General features: G+C 38.8%; 1 protein-coding gene across 2 annotated transcripts in view; it reads left to right on the top strand.

Moving 5' to 3' along the window:
• Positions 1–9,970, top strand: part of LOC149943436 (uncharacterized) — a 70,084-nt gene extending 60,114 nt beyond the window's left edge. For both annotated transcript variants that reach the window (XM_090175216.1, XM_090175217.1), the window contains exons 5-10: positions 558–1,022; positions 2,685–2,909; positions 3,496–3,826; positions 4,892–6,123; positions 7,269–7,584; positions 9,397–9,970. In XM_090175216.1, the coding sequence (XP_090031342.1) occupies positions 558–1,022; positions 2,685–2,909; positions 3,496–3,826; positions 4,892–6,123; positions 7,269–7,584; positions 9,397–9,657 (2,830 nt within the window). In that variant the 3' untranslated portion in view covers positions 9,658–9,970. The remainder of the gene's footprint in view (positions 1–557; positions 1,023–2,684; positions 2,910–3,495; positions 3,827–4,891; positions 6,124–7,268; positions 7,585–9,396) is intronic.
• Positions 9,971–20,298: the final 10,328 nt, after the last annotated feature.

Here is a 20,298-nt window from a genome sequence, read left to right as displayed (position 1 = left end):
GCCTCCATAAAAAACTTGAGATTAACCGTTGGCTCGCGTGGTATGAATAACAACAACAATCAGCGAGGGGTAAGTCACTCTCGGATGACCTGTACACCGAGTTCGCGTACTTAGTACTGTTAAAGGTACGGATTTTAAAGAGTTCACGAACTCTTATTAGCACAGTCAGAGGTATGACAGTGTACACCGAGTTCGCGAAGTGACCAACGGCTCGACAATCAGCTAGGCTAATACCCAAGGCACCACCTTAGTCCTAAGTCATCAAGCGACTTTTAAAGCCATTAATTCAGGTGGCCGGGTTACAATGCGTAGGAGGGTGGTGGCAAGCCCTGCATGCCACAGCTCCCTACACTAACTAACCACCCCCATCCTATACAGACCATCGTAACTAAAGGCTTTAAAAGTAGCTAGATGACTCGGGCCTATAGTGGGGCCTTGTCTGATTATTATTATTATTATTATTAAAATTGAACTCGTGGAAAATAAGGAACTGACACACTTATGTGAAACAAACTTGTGAACTGACGCTAATACGTGACCGATTTTGTCCTCCATAGATTGGCCCCACTGCCGCCAGTGCCCGCACTCCTGCCCGCGAAATTGTCAGAAATAGAACTCCTGCTGATCATTTGCGCCCTTCTGTTCCTGACGTTGCTCTTGCTGGGTATCGGAATCGCCTATTATTGTCTGAAGAAGCGAAATATCAAGGTGGTCAAGAAGAAGAAGGCTTTTTCTTCGGCTCCTGGCAGCGAGATCACCAAGCTGAGCGGCTCCACGCTCGGGGCCCCGGCGCTGTCCATCTTCGAGCCCATCCGAATCCCGCGAGCCCAAGCCGCCCTTTCGACCTCGGGCTCCGAGGCGGCCCTCTTGACGCCTTCCAGGTCGGTGTCGCAACAGGAAACCATTCCTTCCGACTACCCCAGCGAATCGCCGTCTTCCGTCAGTTCGGACGTCGAAGAAATGGTCGTGGACAGCAGGAGAGCTCTGGTTGTAAACGATGTGGCGACCATGAGACAGGATAGGTAAGATGTCTTTTTGCACCCATTCCTCTCGCGTCAAAGGGTGTATGAAGTGTGATGTTTGATGGTGGATAAAGGTTTTTGCCTTTAAGGGGGAATGTATCCGTGGTTCTGTGGTAGAATGCTCACCTGACGTGCTGGAGGGCTCGGGTTCGAATCCCGCCCGGTACTAACGCAAATTGAAAAATATTTATACTACACCCAATGACAACCAAAACGGGCCCTTTTGGAAAAACATTTTCCCTAATTCTAAGAAACTGCGAACGCAGCGATTACCCTTTGCCCCGAAAATGCGAACGCGTTCGCAGGCCTGACAGACGGACCCACAGACGGACCCACAGACAGACAGACAGACACGGTGGTTGTATAACCCCTCCTAGGGTACAAAGTCCCCTCGGAGAGGTAAAAACTTATTTTTCGTTCAAGCTGAACGTTTTAGTTTTATCAATTACACAATCGAATTATATTTTTAGTTGGAAGTTGATTCTTTCAAGGAATATTCAGCATATACACTGCGTATCATAAGACAAAAACTCCTGTAGTACTATAGACTTTGTTTCGAGGGTACAAGCTATGACTAGTAATTTAGTATCAGTTTTTATAGGTAAGCAGTATATTTTCTTCGCTTCTAGGTACAGCGAGAAAAGTATTATTTAATTGGGTATTTTCCAAATGACCAGTTGGAAGGTCGATTTCTTGTACGTAGCTAAGGTGACCTGCGGACGAAGCTAGCGGTAATGACGCGTCCCATGTTTTTGCCTCGAAACAGTCTATACCCAAAAGTGACATAATTACCAAAAGTGTGTCAATCGAACCTATTTTTTAATGAATGTTACGAGCGAAATACAAGTTGGGAGGGGAGAAGGGAAAGTATGTCTTGGGGAGGGAAGGAAGTTAAAACCAACAAATAACGCCTCGTAGTGAGGAACGGAGGAACTAAGTTGCACTGGTCAAAGTTAGTGTATTTTTTTTCCGTCGTTCTGTGGAGATGCTATCGCCATCTACCGACGATATAATAAACGAGATCTAGAAAGGCGACAATAAATAGTCTTTTATGTGGTCGATCTCGAGTCGAGCATTCATTAAACCTTTAGCATACGAAAGTACAGGGATTGTCACACTTTTGGTAATTACGTCACTTTTGCTATACCTCCGTGCTAATTTTAATTGAGTGTGAAATGGGTTAATGACATTAAGTCAGTAGCCCCGCCATTACTCCCCAATTGTCGATTCACTAAAATATTTAAATTAAAGTCAGTGTGAAGCAAACACAGCACCCCACACAAGGAGAACGCAACCCGTCCAAAGTCGTGTATTTTTCATTGGTTAGACGCTTTAGCGCCTGCTGGCGTCGGAAGGGGAAAATTCAAAAATTGTCTTCCCCCTTTCCGTAAAACGTGCAGCGAAAAAGCTCGTCCAATGAAATTCGTACACAACCCTTCGTTAGCGTGTTTAAAGGCTAGCTGCGTTCTCCTTGTGTTTGTTGCTCCTAAGCTAACACGATCTATTTATCAACGTAACTGGACCTAATCACTCCAAGCTTCTGTTAAACCCGTTGTCAGAAATGCGAAACTCGTGGATCCGCCATACATATCGAAGCTCATACTACCTTTAAGTGTTCGCGAAGAATAAAATGATAATCTAAATTAAATTTGATTTTCGTAGATACCGATTCGAAAACCTGGCCTTCATTCCGGATGAAGCCAGCATTCGTTCCGGATATCCGGTCGACCAAGAACGCGCCGAGAGCGTGTCCTCGATGCCCATCTTCACCGTCCCCAAACCACCGACCAAAATCGAGATGCCGAAACCGAGATTGGCCAAAGAACAAACGCTGACCACGATACACGAAAGAGAAGACTCCTTGATGTCCGACAAATGGGCCGCCAGGTAAAACTTGTTGAGGTTAACGGTAATAGTTAGCGTGGCATGAAGGGCTTGCCACCACCCTCTTACGCATTGTAACCCAGCCACCTGTTTAAGGCATTAGGTGGTTTCTTTTCGCCTGTTCTCGGACTAAAAGTGTACTCTTTTTAGCCTAAAACGTTTTATTGGCCAGTTCCGGGAATGATAATTACTCCGGCCCATAAACTATTCGTTTGTTTCTGAGTATCAGGGCTACTCTTTTTACTCCTTCTGAAAAGGAGGTGTAAAGAGACTAAATCGGATTTGGTCGTCTGCTAGCCAGAATGTATCTGCTAAAAAGGCCACAGGCAGCCATTTTGGAAAAACTTTTTTACCCCAACTCAAACTATTCGCCACCACAGAATCGGAGTAAAATGACGTCATAGCCTTACTGTTCTTACCCTACTCCGAAATCCCGGAACAAGCAAAAAGAAACCACCTATAAAAAGTCAGTAGATGACTTGTGCCTAAGGTGGTGCCTGCCTTGGGTGTTAGCCTAGCTGATTATTATTATTAGAACCTTTTGACGTTAGTCAAATGTCCCACATAACGAATTATTTTCCGTTTAAAGCCACGCCCACACGACGATAATCGAGCGCGACTTGCTTCCTCCGGTTCACATCCAGAGGACGAAAGTGAAGCACAAGAAGCCTCCACCAGCTCCCAGTGTGTCGTCGTACGCGCCTTCGCTCTACGGCAGTATCCCGGACAACAACAGCCGGGCCGTGTCCGACATCATGGAAGTCACCGCCGAGACCACCCAGGCCGCTTTCGCTCCGCCCAGCGTCTCGTCTTACGCGCCATCCCTCTACGGTAGCATTCCCGATAATGATATTTGCTCGCGATCCGAAGTGATGGACATTGTGGCCGTCGTGCCCAAGGCCCATACGCCCAAAGTGCAGGTACGTCATCTTCAACGCTGAAGAAATGGCCGTTCACAAATTACGTCACGTAATAAAGGGGGGAAGGCAGGGCTCGCTGGAACGCTTAAGTCAAATCATATGATAAATAACTGAAAAACGTTTTTTTTTTAAATGTCAAATTAGTGCAAAATTGAATCACCTTGAACCTTGTCTTCAAGGTCATTCAAAAACTCTAGAACCGTTGGGTTTACGGATTTGGTTCCAATTAGAAAGTTGATTGGTCAAATTTGGTCAAATCAAAGTTATTTGGACTAATAACAGTAGCGGCGCTAAGGGTGGGCTGAAGTGGGCTTTAGCCCCCCTGCATTTCTGAGAGGGGCCACATATTTATATTGAAAGGGTCATATATTCATAATTAAGAGGCCACATATTTTATTTATGAATTTTCATTATCTTTAGAAATTTTTTTTATTGCGAAGAAACGTTTTTCTGGAAAAAATCTTTCAAAATCAATTTGTTTACTCAAAAAGGTAGTAGACCATAAACATATAGATTCGGGAGGAAGGTAGCGGAAATTGAGATAAAGTTGAAAAGAAAGGGGCTTATGGGAATTTACGGGAATATCCCAGGCATGCACGTGTCCCCTCCCGGTCAGATTCAAGGTCAGTAGGGGTCCAAAAAACGCGACGAGAGCCGCAACCATAAAACGACCTTGCTCTTCTCGCTTCCTGGAAAATTTTGGGTTTTTTCGATTTCAATCCATAGTTCCCGCTAAGGGCCACAAAATTCTTAGGGGCCACAAAATAATTAGCCCACCTGTGAAAAAACCTTAGCGCCGCTACTGACTAATAATATGGCGAGCAACAACTTTCTAATTCGAACCAAATCCGTAAACCGTTCTCGAGATAGTTTTTGAATGACCTCAGGAGATGGTCAGGGAAAACCTGGAAAAGCCAGGGACTTTGAATGTGAAAACACTGACTGTGTCAATCCTGGTATTTGTGACGTAATTTAGTCTTCCTTACAAAAATTATATTTTTTGAAAAGCCCCGAAGTGTCATACAGACATAATTAAAATAATACTTTTTTTAACTTCGTGTACAGATGGCCACTTTAACGGATTATTTCGTGGACACCCAAAACACAACGGATATCCGAGAAGACATAACGAGACACCGACGCCACGAAGAATACCCGCCTCCGGTCCCGAGAGAGATCCCGGAAGAAATAACGGAAGTGACCGAAACGACCATCGTTCCCCACAAGCCCAAAATAACCGTCAAGAACATCGACGACGTGTACGTCACGACGCTGACGGAGATCGACGCGTCGGAACACATCACCCGACGAACCAGAGACACGATCGAAGAACACGCCAAGATCCCGTCCCCGCCGCCACTGCCGCCCACGCCGCCTCCGACCACCTTCGACGTCACGATCCGAACTTACCCGAAACCGTCGCCGCCGCCGTCTTCCAGCGGCAGTCTGGTCCCGCGCGAGCCCCATCTGACGGAGAAATTAATCAGCACGACCAACGTGACGTCCACGACCGACGTGGAGAACACCACGATTGATCAGCGATATCGACGCAATTGGGAAGACACTTTCTCGGAGGTCAGTGAAAGATTCAGCGATATTTCGGAGCCGGTGCCGCCAAATTTGGAGATTCCTCAGCCGCGCAGCCCCAGTCCGCCGCCGCCCCCGTCCTCGCCCCCGCCGCCCGCCGTGTCGCCCACGCCACTGCCAGAACGAAGCCAAACCCCGGACACGGAAGTGCACAGCGGCATTCACCCCATTGAGCCGGAGCCGTACACGGGCACCACCCCGAGACTGCCCGTCTTGGAGGAGACCCCGACGCTGCCAACGACGTGGAGCGTTCTAGTCAGAGTGTTGAAGCCGCCTCCCAACACGCCAGGCGTCGAGGAACTGACCCCGCAGGTTCGGGAGAAATGGCGTTCCGTCATCACGACCGACTCCGTCTTCAGATCTCTCATTCAGGAATGCACCACCACGGAAGAGTACGTTCGCGTCACCAGAACCGAAAGATACTACCATCTCTTCAGGCCAACCACTTGGCAGGTTATTATACGAGTATTGGCGGCGCCTTTGGAACCCTCTGAAAGGGATCCGGTCGGGTATTCCGGACCAGCCGGACCGGGTCGTAATCTCCCGCCCAGATACAGAAGGAAGAGCGACACTTCGGAGCCGAGCAGACCCAGGAGGAATTCCTTGCCTCCGGTCTACGAGGGGGATAGTTCCCGCCCTCCCTCCGTGGAGGCGCAACCTTCGTACCCGTACTACACACCCGGAAGTCCAAGATCCAGACGTACTTCCAAGTAAGAAAGTTTTTGAAATTGCCATAAATTAATCAGACACTGGTTGAAAGGGTTTTCAAATATACACTTTAATATTGGTGCCTATGACCAGAGTTGGACATAAGGATATTGTTTTTAGTAGTCAGCCTGACTAGTGAGAATCCTATCTTAATTTATTTTAGTCACTGACTAGTGGGGGTAAAATGGGGGTATAAAACATGAAGGACATCCAACATTTTGCTTAAATTAAATTAAAATAGGAGTTTAGTATCACTTGAGTTGCATGATGTGATGAATGAAGAATTTATGATACGCCATATTCGCCATTATTTATGAATAGTAGGTAAATTTTTCACTAGTCAATTTGACTAGTGAGCCCCTAGATTTCGATTAATTTTAGTAGTCAGAGCATTTTTTTTAGTAATCAAATGCCGTGACAATGTCTTATGCCCAACCCTGCCTATGACAAACTACACTCGTTGTTCGACATATAGATGGCGCCAGGCTCTCCGTATAAAATTACGAAAGTCTTCTAACCTATTAATTATTTAAAAAGATTTGATTTTTCGGTAAAATGTAATTTCGGTAGGTCGTTTTATCATGTTTTAAATACTTCTGGCGTTTATACTGAACCTTTGGATATTGCTAAAAGTTATTATCGAATTTATGTACAATCATTTTCTTCCTCCGTCACTAGATGGCGCCAGGCCCTCCATAAACGTATATTCTTCACATTTTTTGATCCATAACCAAAATAGGTTTATTTTTATAACTAGGGGAAAACCCGTATATCCAGGTTTTAGTCTGAGCCCATGTTGACTGGCTGGCTATAACCCAAAAGTATTATCCAACTAAGAAAGTTTCAAAATTAATTAACTCGAAAAAAATTTTAAAATTATAATTATTAAAATTATAATAGAAAAATAAAATTAACGATATTAATGAAATAATATGGTAATAGCACTATGTAGCTTTAGCCATCGCTGCGATGTTAGTATACTACGATTGGTGACGTTCAATGAAGTCATAGTGCCAAGTCCATATTTCTTGTTGGATTTCGCCAGACTGGAAATTAGGGGCAGTGCGGGCGTCATTGACTTTCAAAATAAATGATGGGACCCTCGAAATAGATCATTCAAAATAAACTGATTATTTTTGTTCGATAGGGCTGGGTCAGTATGGGACTACGATGTCCGGTCAATGACGGAAGAGGACGTGGACTTTACCAGGGCGGACAGGGAGTCCTTGTGGAGCGTGGACACGGGCTACACGTACAAAACGGGACGTAGCTTCGCGGAAAGATCGACCTCGGAATTCTTAGAGGATGTGCCAACAGTGAACCGACGCTTCAGTCAAAACCCGCCCTCCGAACCCAGGACGCCCATGTCGACGTCGGCGCCCAACCCGACCTACAGGGTGCCCATGCACTCTGACCCAGAGGATGACGACCACGACGAACCTCTAGAGCTTCCAATTTATCCGGTACAACCACTTTTCAGTACTTGGGTATTCCTAGTGTGCTAATATACAGGGTGTTTCAAAAGGTTATGCAAATGATTTGAAGGAGTTTATAATAATAATAATAATCAGCTAGGCTAATACCCAAGGCACCACCTTAGGCCCAAGTTGTAGGGGGTGAGTTGAGAAGTATGCCTGTTTTTTCCCATTTTCCTACGATGAGTTAAAAGAGCGCCAGAGAGCTTCAAAGTGTGGCCTACTAGCCCCTGGAAGTAGGCTGCAACAAGCGCAAAACCAAGCAGCGGGGACTTTAAATACTGTTTAAGTTTACTTTTTTTACGCGGGTTACCTCGATTTGTTTACCAAGTCCTTTTTTACCTATCACACGAACCCCAACCTTTGTTCGCATTTTCCTGCTGCTTGGTTTTGCGCTTGTTGCAGCCTAACACACGCTACGACTTGTTTCTAGCGTAATAAACGCCAATCACATCTAGTTTCTATTTCACCTGGTGGAAGAAATGTAAAATTCGTTGATCTAGCCCCTTTAAAAGGAGCTAGTTGATTGGCGTGTGTTAACAGGCGATTTTTCGATTTAGTTTCTACTCCCTTTAGAGTAAAATACACAATTTTCGCCTGTTCTGGGATTTCGTGGTAGGGTAGCTATTTGTAGAACTCTGACGTCATTTTACTCCAATTTGGTTCTTACGATTCCCAGCAAAAAAAAAACGCGGAAATGGCTTAATTTTGTAGTGGCATGATCTAAAGCTTAATTTTAAGTCCAAGCCTTCTGTTGACCGAAATATAACTTTAAACGTCTTTTTAAAATACTGAATACACGTTTAATTAATATTTATATTAAATAATTTCAAAGTTAGAATTTAATTTAAATAATAATTTAGTTGTAATTGTGTTAAATATAATGATTTACATTAAAATAATGCATTTGAAATATATTAAATATAATGATTTACATTAAAATAATGCATTTGAAATATATTAAATATAATGATTTACATTAAAATAATGCATTTGAAATATATTAAATATAATGATTTACATTAAAATAATGCATTTGAAATATATTAAATATAATGATTTACATTAAAATAATGCATTTGAAATATATTAAATATAATGATTTACATTAAAATAATGCATTTGAAATATAATAAATATAATGATTTACATTAAAATAATGCATTTGAAATATATTAAATATAATGATTTACATTAAAAATAATTCATTCGAAATATATTAAATATAATGATTTACATTAAAATAATGCATTCGAAATATATTAAATATAATGATTTACATTAAAAATAATTCATTCGAAATATATTAAATATAATTTTAAATTATAATAAATTAATCTTTATTACAAAAAATTATAAAATCATATTAATTTACAATATAATTGTTTGTAAATATAGTAGTATTATTAACCCTCCTACGCGTTGTAACCCGGCCACCTGTTTAAGGCATTAAAAGTCGCTAGATGACTTGGGCCTAAGATGGTGCCAAGGGTATTAGCGTAGCTGATTATTATTATTACCCACAAATAACGACTCAATGGCGCCCACGAAAATTCTAAAAGTAGTCTAACATTGAAACGTGAAGATATCGGTTTGCATGTTCTCAGTTACATCGATCCATTCTTCATATTAAATAAACAGATTACCTCGATTTGATTAATTGTATCGAGTATAGAGAGAAAACTATCGAACGTAGATCAGTCGCGAGTCAGTTAGCAACAGGATTTCAAAAGTTATATCGATTATTCACTCGGGATGATTATGATATGTTCATCACAATTTTAATTTACCATTTTTCAGGTGACTGCAATTTCGAACCGTTCGGATAACATGTATTCGAGCGACTCAAGAGCCTACACGCGGGTCAGCCAAAACGTCCAGTCATCGTATTCCGCCCAGTCGAGCTCGCAAATTCGCCAAGAACAGCAACACCACCATCAGCACAGGCAACAGTCTCAGCGAGGGGGTCCGCGATCCATCGGCCCTCCCCCGAGCAGCGTAGGCGAACGGGAAGAAATCTATTCCGTTACCGAAACTGATATATACGATTGGAATCGGTAGTTTCCCTCCGACCCCTCCCCGTTTGCTGATTCGGACAAATTCATCAGCGTCATTATAATATCCTTAGGCCTGTACGATTACTATCAAAAGAACTGTTTTGAACTCAACGAAGAGTCACTGCGTGTTTTCGAGTTGCAAAGTATTTTTTGTCAAATTATTACATTTGTGCAGATTCTTTGATCATTTTTGTCCGGAGGACCTAATTACTTTTCAGCCATGGATGTGTTTAGATTATAATTTGCGAAATGATCAAGTAAATAGTTAAATAATAGCAATAATGAATTTATTTCAAGTAAAGGGGAAAACTACGTTGAGACTAAACTTATACATCCTTTAAAAAAACAATTTCATTGGTTCCTTAAAGCTCTTGATGCGTACACCGGTGTCGTTTTTCCTTCCCCCCTTTCCCGAGGGCCCCCGGCTCAAGGGGGTCCCAAATTGCTTATAATACATTTTTTATAATTTTCCTTTAGTCGCGTTTGACTTTTCAAATTAATGTGAACGTAGAATCTAGTACACTTTAAACGTTATTGGTTGTCCTATAAATAACCATTTAGATTTTTATTCCATACCCCACACCTACCGGTAAGGGGGCCCCTCTTCAGTCTCTAGCTGAGGGCCCCCCTTCAGTCTCTAGCTGAGGGCCCCCAAAGGAGTCAGTCCGGGCCTGAGAGTGAGGCCCGCCTATCGTGTCAACATTGTTATTCTCCTTTAGCATAAATAAATGCATTATTGATAATAGCAAATTCGAATAAACCATTCGAATAACTTGTTAAAATCACGGACAGTTAGTTAACAGTGGTTAGGTAAGGGTATTTATACCCAAACGAAGTCTCTAGTAAAAGCATAAATAACATAATTATTAGTAATTATTTTATATATGGCGAGAGTATTATGGAACAAGCAACTTCTATCTGAAACTTTTGCGCCAAACATAAAAAAAATCAATGCTCGGTCCACAAATACTCTGCTTCTAGGCTAACTAGCCGTGATTTAACAAAGCACTAGTAAAACAAAAACTTTATAATTTTATAATTTAACGTATAAGGATATTTAGGATAAATGTGTAATTACCCCATTTAAGGAAAACTTTATGATTGAGGTTATTTTTTTCTGGTTTCGACCTGAAAATCAATTACTGATCGATACAGTTTGATTTCTAAATCAAATATTTCCTTTTTAACATAAAGAATGTATTGATTTTATAGATAGATTATCACGAACCCGGTGTAGTTATATGTTTTTAATGATATTCAGTACGGTTCGGTACTGCTTGGAATTTTAACGCGATGCTACTAATAAAATGGCAGTAAATGGAAATTATATATACACTTGGAATATCTAAAGGCTGTGATGAACGTGATTGCTTCCCATAGAAAAGGGGCGTGGTTTATCGTAATTATTTTCGCCTTGAGTAAGAATTAGAAAATCATATTTTGTTTATTTTAAAGCAAGTGGCTGCTTTATCAAAAAAAGTTTAATAAAATGCTTCTAAAAGCGTTTCTAGGTGGCAGCACCTACCGGGGACCTAAAGCGAAAGGCGAGTTGTCTGTCATCTATTGGCTTCCCGAAACCACGTGTTTAATAAGTTAATAATTACGTGATTCCGAAAAACCAATCAACGCGAGAAGCTCCCAATTTGCCACACCTTCTAGGCTAGATTTTGTTGTTTACTCAACTTGTTTTGATTTATACGCTAACGACATCTAGTGCGAGCGAATGCAACTAGACAGGAGCCGCCACTTGCTTTAACTACACAAAAACGTTAATTTTAATAGGAACAATTTCATTGCAAAAATTTTAAAAGAACCTTTTTGGTAAAATGAATCCGATCTATTTTCTAGTAAATTTGGTTTTAACAGTGAACGTCGTCCATTTTTCGCGGCGGTTTAATAAGCCAATGCAATTAGTATGTTCCGTTAAGGTAGAGCCATCTATCGGTCAACACTAGAAGCTCGAATAACTTCTTGATTTTCATTTGTTACGCGGATGCTTTGTGTTTTAAAATTTCAAATCGTCTGCTATCCAGCGAATAATTAACTTCACTATAGAAAAAAGCTAAGTGAAAATACGTGTTACAAATGAAGCCTTAGGCATTCCAAGTGCACGTATATAAATTCCTGGGAATAATAGTCAGCTTTAACACAAATATACGCGCGAAATCTAAAGGATATAACGTCTTTATTTAGGCGTAGGATGGTCAAAATTTAAAGTAAAGAAACCAAACGAGTTTCTCTAGTCGTGGTCTGAATAAACGTAAATTTTTGTGAAAATAGCCCTATCACTGCCTTGTTACCTTCACGTGTTTCAACTACTTTCTCAAGTTTTATATTTATATCGGTCAGTTTAAAAAAAGGTTGTACTTTTCAGAGTTTTACTTATAGGTAAATTTGTCTTTTTAATCTATTTTTTTACGGGAAAATAATCTCTATTTCAATAAGATCAAAAGTAACATAACGTGAAAAATGCGAACAAACAGGGGTAACAAATTTACAAATGAAAAATAGATCCATTTTTCAACGTTATGTTAGTTTTGATAAGATTAAAGCGCCGTTTTCAGCGCCACCAAGTGGGTGTTTGTGTAAATAATATCGCGTATAGACAATTAACTGTAACAAATTATTTTTTAACCGTGAAAAATAAAAACACGTTTTTTCATAATGAATTCCGCATTCAATGTCAAATAATGATATCTGTGATATCATAAGTAACCTACAACCAATAAGTATAACACTTCTTATTGTTATAATGGTAATTTTCTCATCAAACATGTCATCGGCAATGACACTCTCGCTAAGCTCCGACTTGGACTTTCAACCCAACTGATTTGTATATTATAGTCCTTGGTAGTAATATATTTAGACACTAGAGGGCTCTCTGCTGAACTTTTTCTTAGTTTCACAAAATCTCTGAAAATCCGTTCGGTGATAATTTTTACTAATTGGCATACTTATCGTGATTATGTTACTTATGCTTAGGTGTTTCTCAAGTGAAATATATCTAGTATTTCATTGTTACTAGGTGCTACGCTAGGAAAAATAATAACAGGATAAGTAGTAATTCCTATAAATTCCTTTATTTTCATATTGATCCTATTTTTTCCTATTTTCAAAAATTATACCTATATATATCCCTATAATTTAAAACAATTATCATTAGATAGCTTCTTTAAAGTACCCGAGGTGTTTATTGCCGATTTTGTTCAAGTCGGGCGTAATGTAGACCTATATGAGATATGAAATTTCCCAAAAGGAGACGTTGCACTACCAGTGGCGTAGCTGAGAACTCAGAGGCCCCCCCCCCCGCAAAAATATCTATGAGGCCCCCCTTTTTAATTTTTTTATGGTTAGCGCCCCCCCTGAAGCTCGAGGCCCCCCCGCACCGCGGGCCCTGCGGACCATCAGCTACGCCACTGTGCACTACCCATTTGATTTGCCATGGCAACCGAAAATGTTTTTGACCACTTAAAACCAAAAATCTCCATTTAAAAAAGCATGGAATTTTCTCGGTTTCACAGGATACTTCCTACGAATTTTTTTTTTTTTTTTGAAAATCTCGAAATGGGTAATTTGGACCACATTTAGGTAAATTTCATAAAGTTTGGGTAAATTGGAACCTTTTTGGGGTAAAATTGTAACAATTTTTGGGTAAAATAAGGAAAAACTCTTACTTTTGTTTTAAGTAGTCAAAAACATTTTCGGTTGCCATGACAAATCGAATGGGCAGTGCAACGTCTCCTTTTGGGAAATTTCATATCTCATATAGGTCTACATTACGGCCGACTTTGAACAAAATCGGCAATAAACACCTCGGGTACTCTCCTTGTTAGTGGGGCTCTTACTTGACCATAATTATGTATATTACCTCAAGGACTATGGTTAGCACCATAAGTTAATGGTATCATTAACTTATGTTAGCACTTATTCCCTAGCTGCTGTAAGCAGCGTTATGACATTCTTATGTAATCTTATTTTTGACCAAAAAAAAACAAAAAAATAAAAATATTTCCTAGTTTTAACTTTGAAACAGGTTTTAAGTAAATATTGAAATGTGATAGAAAAAAAGTTAAAATTTTAAAGTATTTGACTTTGGTTTTAAGGGTTTATATGGGGAATATATAATCCTTTTTTTTTCAAGAGATTGTAGTTCCTATAATTTAAAACAAAATAATGCGTTTGAGCTGATCGCATATTCTAGCCGTGGACCAATAAACTAATGGACGCGTATCATAAGGAAGAATCCTATTCTTCAAATTCGTCGCACCACCCAAATTCAAATAATCTAGATTTGGGTCAAGTAGTTCTTCCTTCGAAGTTCCGTTGTGCAAATAGAATTGCAGCAAACTCGATCACTTTTCTAAAGGTAAGAATTTGAAAATCAGTGAATGTAGTTAAATTAGTTTTAAAAACGTTAAATAAAATCAGATATATTTTAGCAAAGAAAGAAAAAATTGTGCATAAAATTTGTCAGGAATCCATAGTTCTACTTGGAGTGCTTATCGCGGCAGATTTTCGTTTAGATGTGGCTGGCGGTTTTTATGACGTCACTATGTTTAACTTAACAAACAACAACGTGAGAGGGTTGCGCGCGCAGAGGGAATTGGTTCTCTCGTAGGCGGGGCCAAACTGCCGTGCAAAGCGCAAAAGCATTAACGACCAAATTTTCGATTTACAGATTTTGGTTTTATTTCTCCTTATTTAATACGTTATATTCAATTTTGAACTAATTTTCGAATTTTAAATTTTTGTTCTTAGAGAAATGACTTGTTGCGCATAAATGTGTTTATTTTCTTTAAGAGTCAAATCAAAACGCATTTTTTTCGCGTTTTAAGACATGGTTTTAACGATATTTCTGAAATATCGTTTGGCCTGTAAATTGTTTAGTACCAGAATATAATTTGAGTTGAAAAATCCAAATCTACTATATAAACTTGAAAGAAGTAAGTTGGGGTATCTTAAGGCAAAGAAAGTTTGAATTTCGCGGGTTTTCTACATATTTTGGTTTTGGTCGTTAATGCTTTTGTGCTTTGCACGGCAGCAAAGCCGTCACAGTGATCTTACCATACGCGATACGGCAGGATAAGCATTCCAAGTAGAGGTATGGATTCCTGAATTTGTAGAATGTAATTTTTAAACCCTTACAAGTTTAGTTCTATCTTATAAAAATCCTAAAAAGAAGGGGTCTACTTTTTACGGCGGCGGAGTACACGTTTTGATAAAAATCGGCATAAACAGGTATGGAGGAAATGGAAAAATGTTTTTCACCCGAAAATATCTGGTCGCGCTAGCAGAGCCAAATCCCCGGTGGTTCTTTTTTATTTACTTTTGATAATAGTACCTAGAACTATTCCTGGAAGATATTTGAAAAATGTGAAATGGTTTTGTCTTGCCAAATTCAAAAGAATCATTAAAGATTCAGATAAAGAATATGGGGAAGCATAAATCTCGCATTCTTTGAAGCGAAAGTTCGTCTGCTTACGGTATTATTTACCCTCTCACTCGCCATCTGTAAAGTAGTCTGAGAAAAAAAGCAGACGAACTAACAATAGAAATATCTGAGGATGCTACGAAAGGCTTACGCTATTCTTCCACACTAAACACTTTGGACGCGTTTTTAACCGTTTTAGAACGGTTTCTAAAGATCAAAGTGTAATATTTTGGTATTGTATGTATTTATCGTATACCTATACATATAGTTTGCATCCCTACGTCATCAATAACGCAGTTCCAAGTATAGATATATGCACCAAGAATAAATAAGTAATATTTGTAATTTGAGCAAGAATGAACCGTACAATAACGCCATTTTGCTGGTGTAGATTTCTTACTAATACACGAGGGTTAACAGTTTCAATCGTCTGTTTGCGGATTTTAATTATTTTAAAATGATTAAGAATTTAGTTTCACGTTAAAAATGGTTACCTGCCTTGTTAAAAATTGTTCGATTAGTTCAATTAGAAAGAGAGATCGAATATTGTCATTTTATTCGATAACGAAGGTAATTGTAAAAGAGATCACCACAAAGGCCTGATTTGATAACCTTTGCCAACCTCTTTTCGTAGATATTCCGGTCGTAATTTGCTATTTATTTAAATAACCCGGGTTTAAAATCTTATCTGGTTTTGCTTAAGGCCCATAACGATATTATTTTAAAAACTTTAAAGCATATAAATCTAATTTTCGTCCGTTTTGTCGCTTCAATGAGATAACCAACAATATAGATACCTATTTAGTAGCTATCGGCGAAATGTTTTGAGTTTTCGACCCCCCTCCCGGTTTCCATGGAGACCATAGGCCCCTCCCTTCGGTGCAAACTATGTAGTAATGCAGTTGACACCGTTAATGTTAAATTTGATCTTTTGAACCCGTTCTAAAACGTTTCCAAAGTGTCTAATGTGAACTCAGCTCCCTGTAGCCGGCGTACCAGCTCCCTGTAGCCGGTGTACCAGCTCCCTGTAGCCGGTGTACCAACTCCCTGTAGCCGGCGGACCAGCTCCCTGTAGCCGGTGTACCAGCTCCCTGTAGCCGGTGTACCAACTCCCTGTAGCCGGCGGACCAGCTCCCTGTAGCCGTTGCTTTGGCGCTACCAAAGTGATCACGTAACACCATAAGTAACATTATAATGATAAGTATGACACTCCCTATTGTATTAACGCTGGTAGAATTGTAGGGGTTTCTTCCAAGGTATCTAGCAAAACCCATTATATTAAATTAATTAGACTGAAGTTTTAATTGGTTGAGCTGGAGAACTTTAGTAAAAAGTAGCGAGACGCGCTTAATTCGAAACTTTTAACTATTTCTATAATTAATTACTACAGGTTTTTTATTTTATTTTGAAGATTTAGTTTGGGTTGATTACTCGACTTGTTAAAATCAAAAGTATCTATAAAATTTCCTAAAGAATTCAATTCAATTAAAAAATAATCGAAAATAATCAAAGAAAATCCAAAATAACCGAAAATAATCCTAGAAAAATCCACAATAATCGAAAATAATCCTAGAAATCCCAAATAAACGAAAATAATTCTAGAAAATCCACAATAATCGAAAATAATCCTAGAAAATCCACAATAATCGAAAAAAATAATCCTAAAAAATCCCAAATAAACTAAAATAATTCTAGAAAATTCACAATAATCTAAAATAATCCTAGAAGATCGAAAATAACCCTAGAAAATCCAAAATAATCGAAAATTATCTAAGGAAAACCAAAATAATCGAAAATAATCCTAGAAGAACCAAAATAAACGAAAATAATCATAGTAAATCTAAAATCAGAGAAAATGCAAAATAATCGAGGAAAAAAAACAAAAAAATCGAAAATAATCAAAGAAAATCAATACAAATCAGAAAATAAACCTAAAAATAATCGGGAAAAATTTAATGGTTATCTTAAAAATCAAAGATTATTTTAGAAATAAAACTCATTTGGAATGAAATGGAATCCATTATTATTTTCAAAATCATAAAATTACAGATAGTCGAAATGAATCTTTGGAAATCGGAGAAATCTTTGATGAAAAGTTTAAAATCGTGAAAATCATCGATTCGACAAAAAAATTCGGGATATCTTAAAAATCCAAGATTATTTAAAAAATCAAAAAATCACAGGGAGTCGAAATAAATCTTAATCAGAAACCTGGTGCACAATTTTTACTTGAGTGATTGTCCCCTTGTTTTGGTTTCTGCCTCTGTTCTGACCTCTCTTTAGCAGAGTTGCCCAATCGGAAATTAAACTAGCCCAAAAAAGTTCCCACCACAAAAATATTTTTTCTAAAAATAGCCCAAATGCTTGCCAATTTTATAGCCCAATCTTCAGAGGCGTACAAACCCGGGATAATGGGATTAATATTTAACAGGCGCCAAGCTGGCTAGCACGCAGGGGGGCGCCAAAGCACTCTTATCTTTAATGTCCAATTGTTCCTTCAACCAGTGATAATTCTGATTCTTCATTCAATATAATTCTAATTTTTCAGTTGTTCAGATTTCTATCTAAAACAATTTCTAGTTTTTACAAAATTTATCACAATATTTCTCATATCTATGATAAATACAGAACAAAATTTAACTTACGAAGGACGGACTAATGTTGTGGTTGGTAAATTAGTCGGTAGGTTATATAAAATTTGAAGTTAAAGGCTTAGGATTTCTTCTGCCTGTTTTCCTTTAAGTTTACTTCCCGCCGCGCAAATATCCTGGTGGTAAGCCAACCGCATAACACGTTGGCCTACCAACAGGATATTTGCGCGGCGGGAAGCAAACTTAAAGGAAAACAGGCAGAAGAAATCCTAGTCCTTTAAGACCGTACTAACGGTGAGAGGTAGACTAAAAACACGGTCTTTAATAATAAAAAATACAAAGCTTTTTTAATTTTTTTGAAACTTTTTAGCCGGGCGCTATATACCCTTGGTACGCCACTGACGTGTATTCCCTACAAGGCTACACCGCTTGCTAGCTGCTATTTGGTCGAAACCACAAAAATCCGCCTCCCGCCCAAACCATTTTCTCCCGCAAAACGCTTTGAAAAATAGCCCAATTGGGCGAGAAAACCGCCCATCTGGCAAATCTACTCTTTTAGGAGAGTTAACCCTCCTTTGAAAGTGCCCTCCGCGGGGATTCCAGCCGGGCTGGCTCACTGGCGCGCGCATTGTCCGGGGGCTTATTTCCGGGATATTCCCATGCATTTACCATGCAGTTGGCAATCGGACTTGTTACAAAGGTTTCGAAACGTCATTTTTAAAGAAACACGATACAAAAGAAAGGAAATTGCTCTTTTCCTCAAATCCTCACAATAAATGGTTTTCTTTTAACAATTATTTTTAAACACAAAATTTTACTAAACTAATTTTATACAATAATTAATAGGCCTTTCCATAAATTCGCTACGACTGCCCAGCTGGTTCTGGAAATTGTGCAGTCAAATGTTTGGACGAATTTGTTAGCTCTCTTTAGTGGGAGAGCAGGGGAAGCATTGTAGAACTGAGAAAAAATCAGTAAACAAGAACGCCACGTTAATTTATAGAAAGGCCTATTTCGGCCGTTTTAACTTTACTAACCTTTATATTTTTTAAGCTTTAAAATTTAATTTTAGTTTAAGGGAATTTTGCAACAACGCTAATTTTCGACACTGAACAGTGGCGTAGCTAAGACACCCTAGGCCCCCCTAGTGACACTCTTTTCGGGGTTTTAGTCTATTATTTGATAGGGGGCCTTATTTACGCCACTGACACTGACACTCTCTCTTAGCTCCAAGTTGGATTTGCAAAGTACACGAACTGAGTAGTATACAGTGATTTCAGTATCACGTGACACGACGTCACCTATGCTTTTTCCCATAGAGAAAAAATCCCGCACAAAATGGCGACCATAGCCAAAGCTACGAACTGAAACTACTCTATATTATCGTCCTTGGTAATAGTATATTCGACTTGGGTATATTTAGACACTAGGAGGCTCTGTGCTGTCCAATAACTCTGAAAATCAGTTCAACGATAATTTATTACAATTGTCATACTTATATATATTATGTGATTTATGCTTATAGGTCTAAAATAATTTATCCCTGCTGCAATCAGTTTGGTGATAATTTTTGCTGTCATACTTATAAATGTTATGTTACTTATGGTAACACGGATTACAAATTGAACGTTATTCGAAAAATCAGCTGGAGCCTGGCCTTACTATAAACGTAATGATTTCTTTCCGGTGTTTCTTTAGGGTACTACGATAGAATCGATGACGTCATTCTAAGACCGCACCTAGTGATCGCCATTGATTTTACGAGTTAGGATAGGCCAGTAGGAATCAGAAAATACCTCACGGCCACAGAATTCATTGATAATTAATTTTTTTTGTTACTCCTTTATAAATATGCTTTAAACAATAACCTATACTCGAAGTATCTGTTACCTGCGACCGCTACGAAAGGCGGGGATTGTTCGGCTTCCGCCGGAAAAATAGTCCGCTAAATAAAGTTATCTGTGAAAAAAATTATTAATGTTAGGGGAAATTTATTTCCTGCCATTAATATGAAGTGAGCGCTTTGAAAAAATTTTATTTTCATAAAACTATTTTTCAACTTAAAAATTGTATTTAAAGTAACACCTTGACTTAAGTACCTCAACCACGGTCATTCGTAATAACATCCACTTTTACCTTAAAAGGTTTATGGCAACCCTGTTTTTAATAAATTTACAACTAATAACCTTTTCATGAATTTGGGGCAATACATAATTCCCTCCCCTCATTTTTCTAACCACGTGTTATACGTATTGTGAAATCCAGTGGTTTTGGAGGAATTATCCCACTGAAAGTATCCCCGCTGTGGTAATGCTTTAATTTCTCATATCTACTAGAACGCCTTTCGTGAATCTAAAACCACGTACCTCATTATTAAGAAATTATATTTGAATAAATATCCAAACTATTATGAAAATAATTAATTTATAGCTCAGATATTGTTGTTTATATGTTAATTAATGGTGTATTTAAAAAATAAACACTAAATATGAAACAATAAAGGTTTCAAAAGAGAAAACGTCTTAAGGAACGTCTTAAGGGCGGGCACGCTTCCTCTAATAGAAGAATAGACCTTTCTATAAATTCCTAGCTAATCATGCCAAACACTTTCACAAAGACAACA

The sequence above is a fragment of the Leiobunum rupestre genome, chromosome 5, assembly GCF_980474605.1.
Source record: "Leiobunum rupestre chromosome 5, qqLeiRupe1.1.hap1, whole genome shotgun sequence".
Taxonomy (NCBI): Eukaryota; Metazoa; Arthropoda; class Arachnida; order Opiliones; family Sclerosomatidae; genus Leiobunum; species Leiobunum rupestre.
The sequence above is the reverse complement of the archived record's forward strand: the minus strand, read 5'-3'. Positions and strand labels throughout refer to the sequence as shown.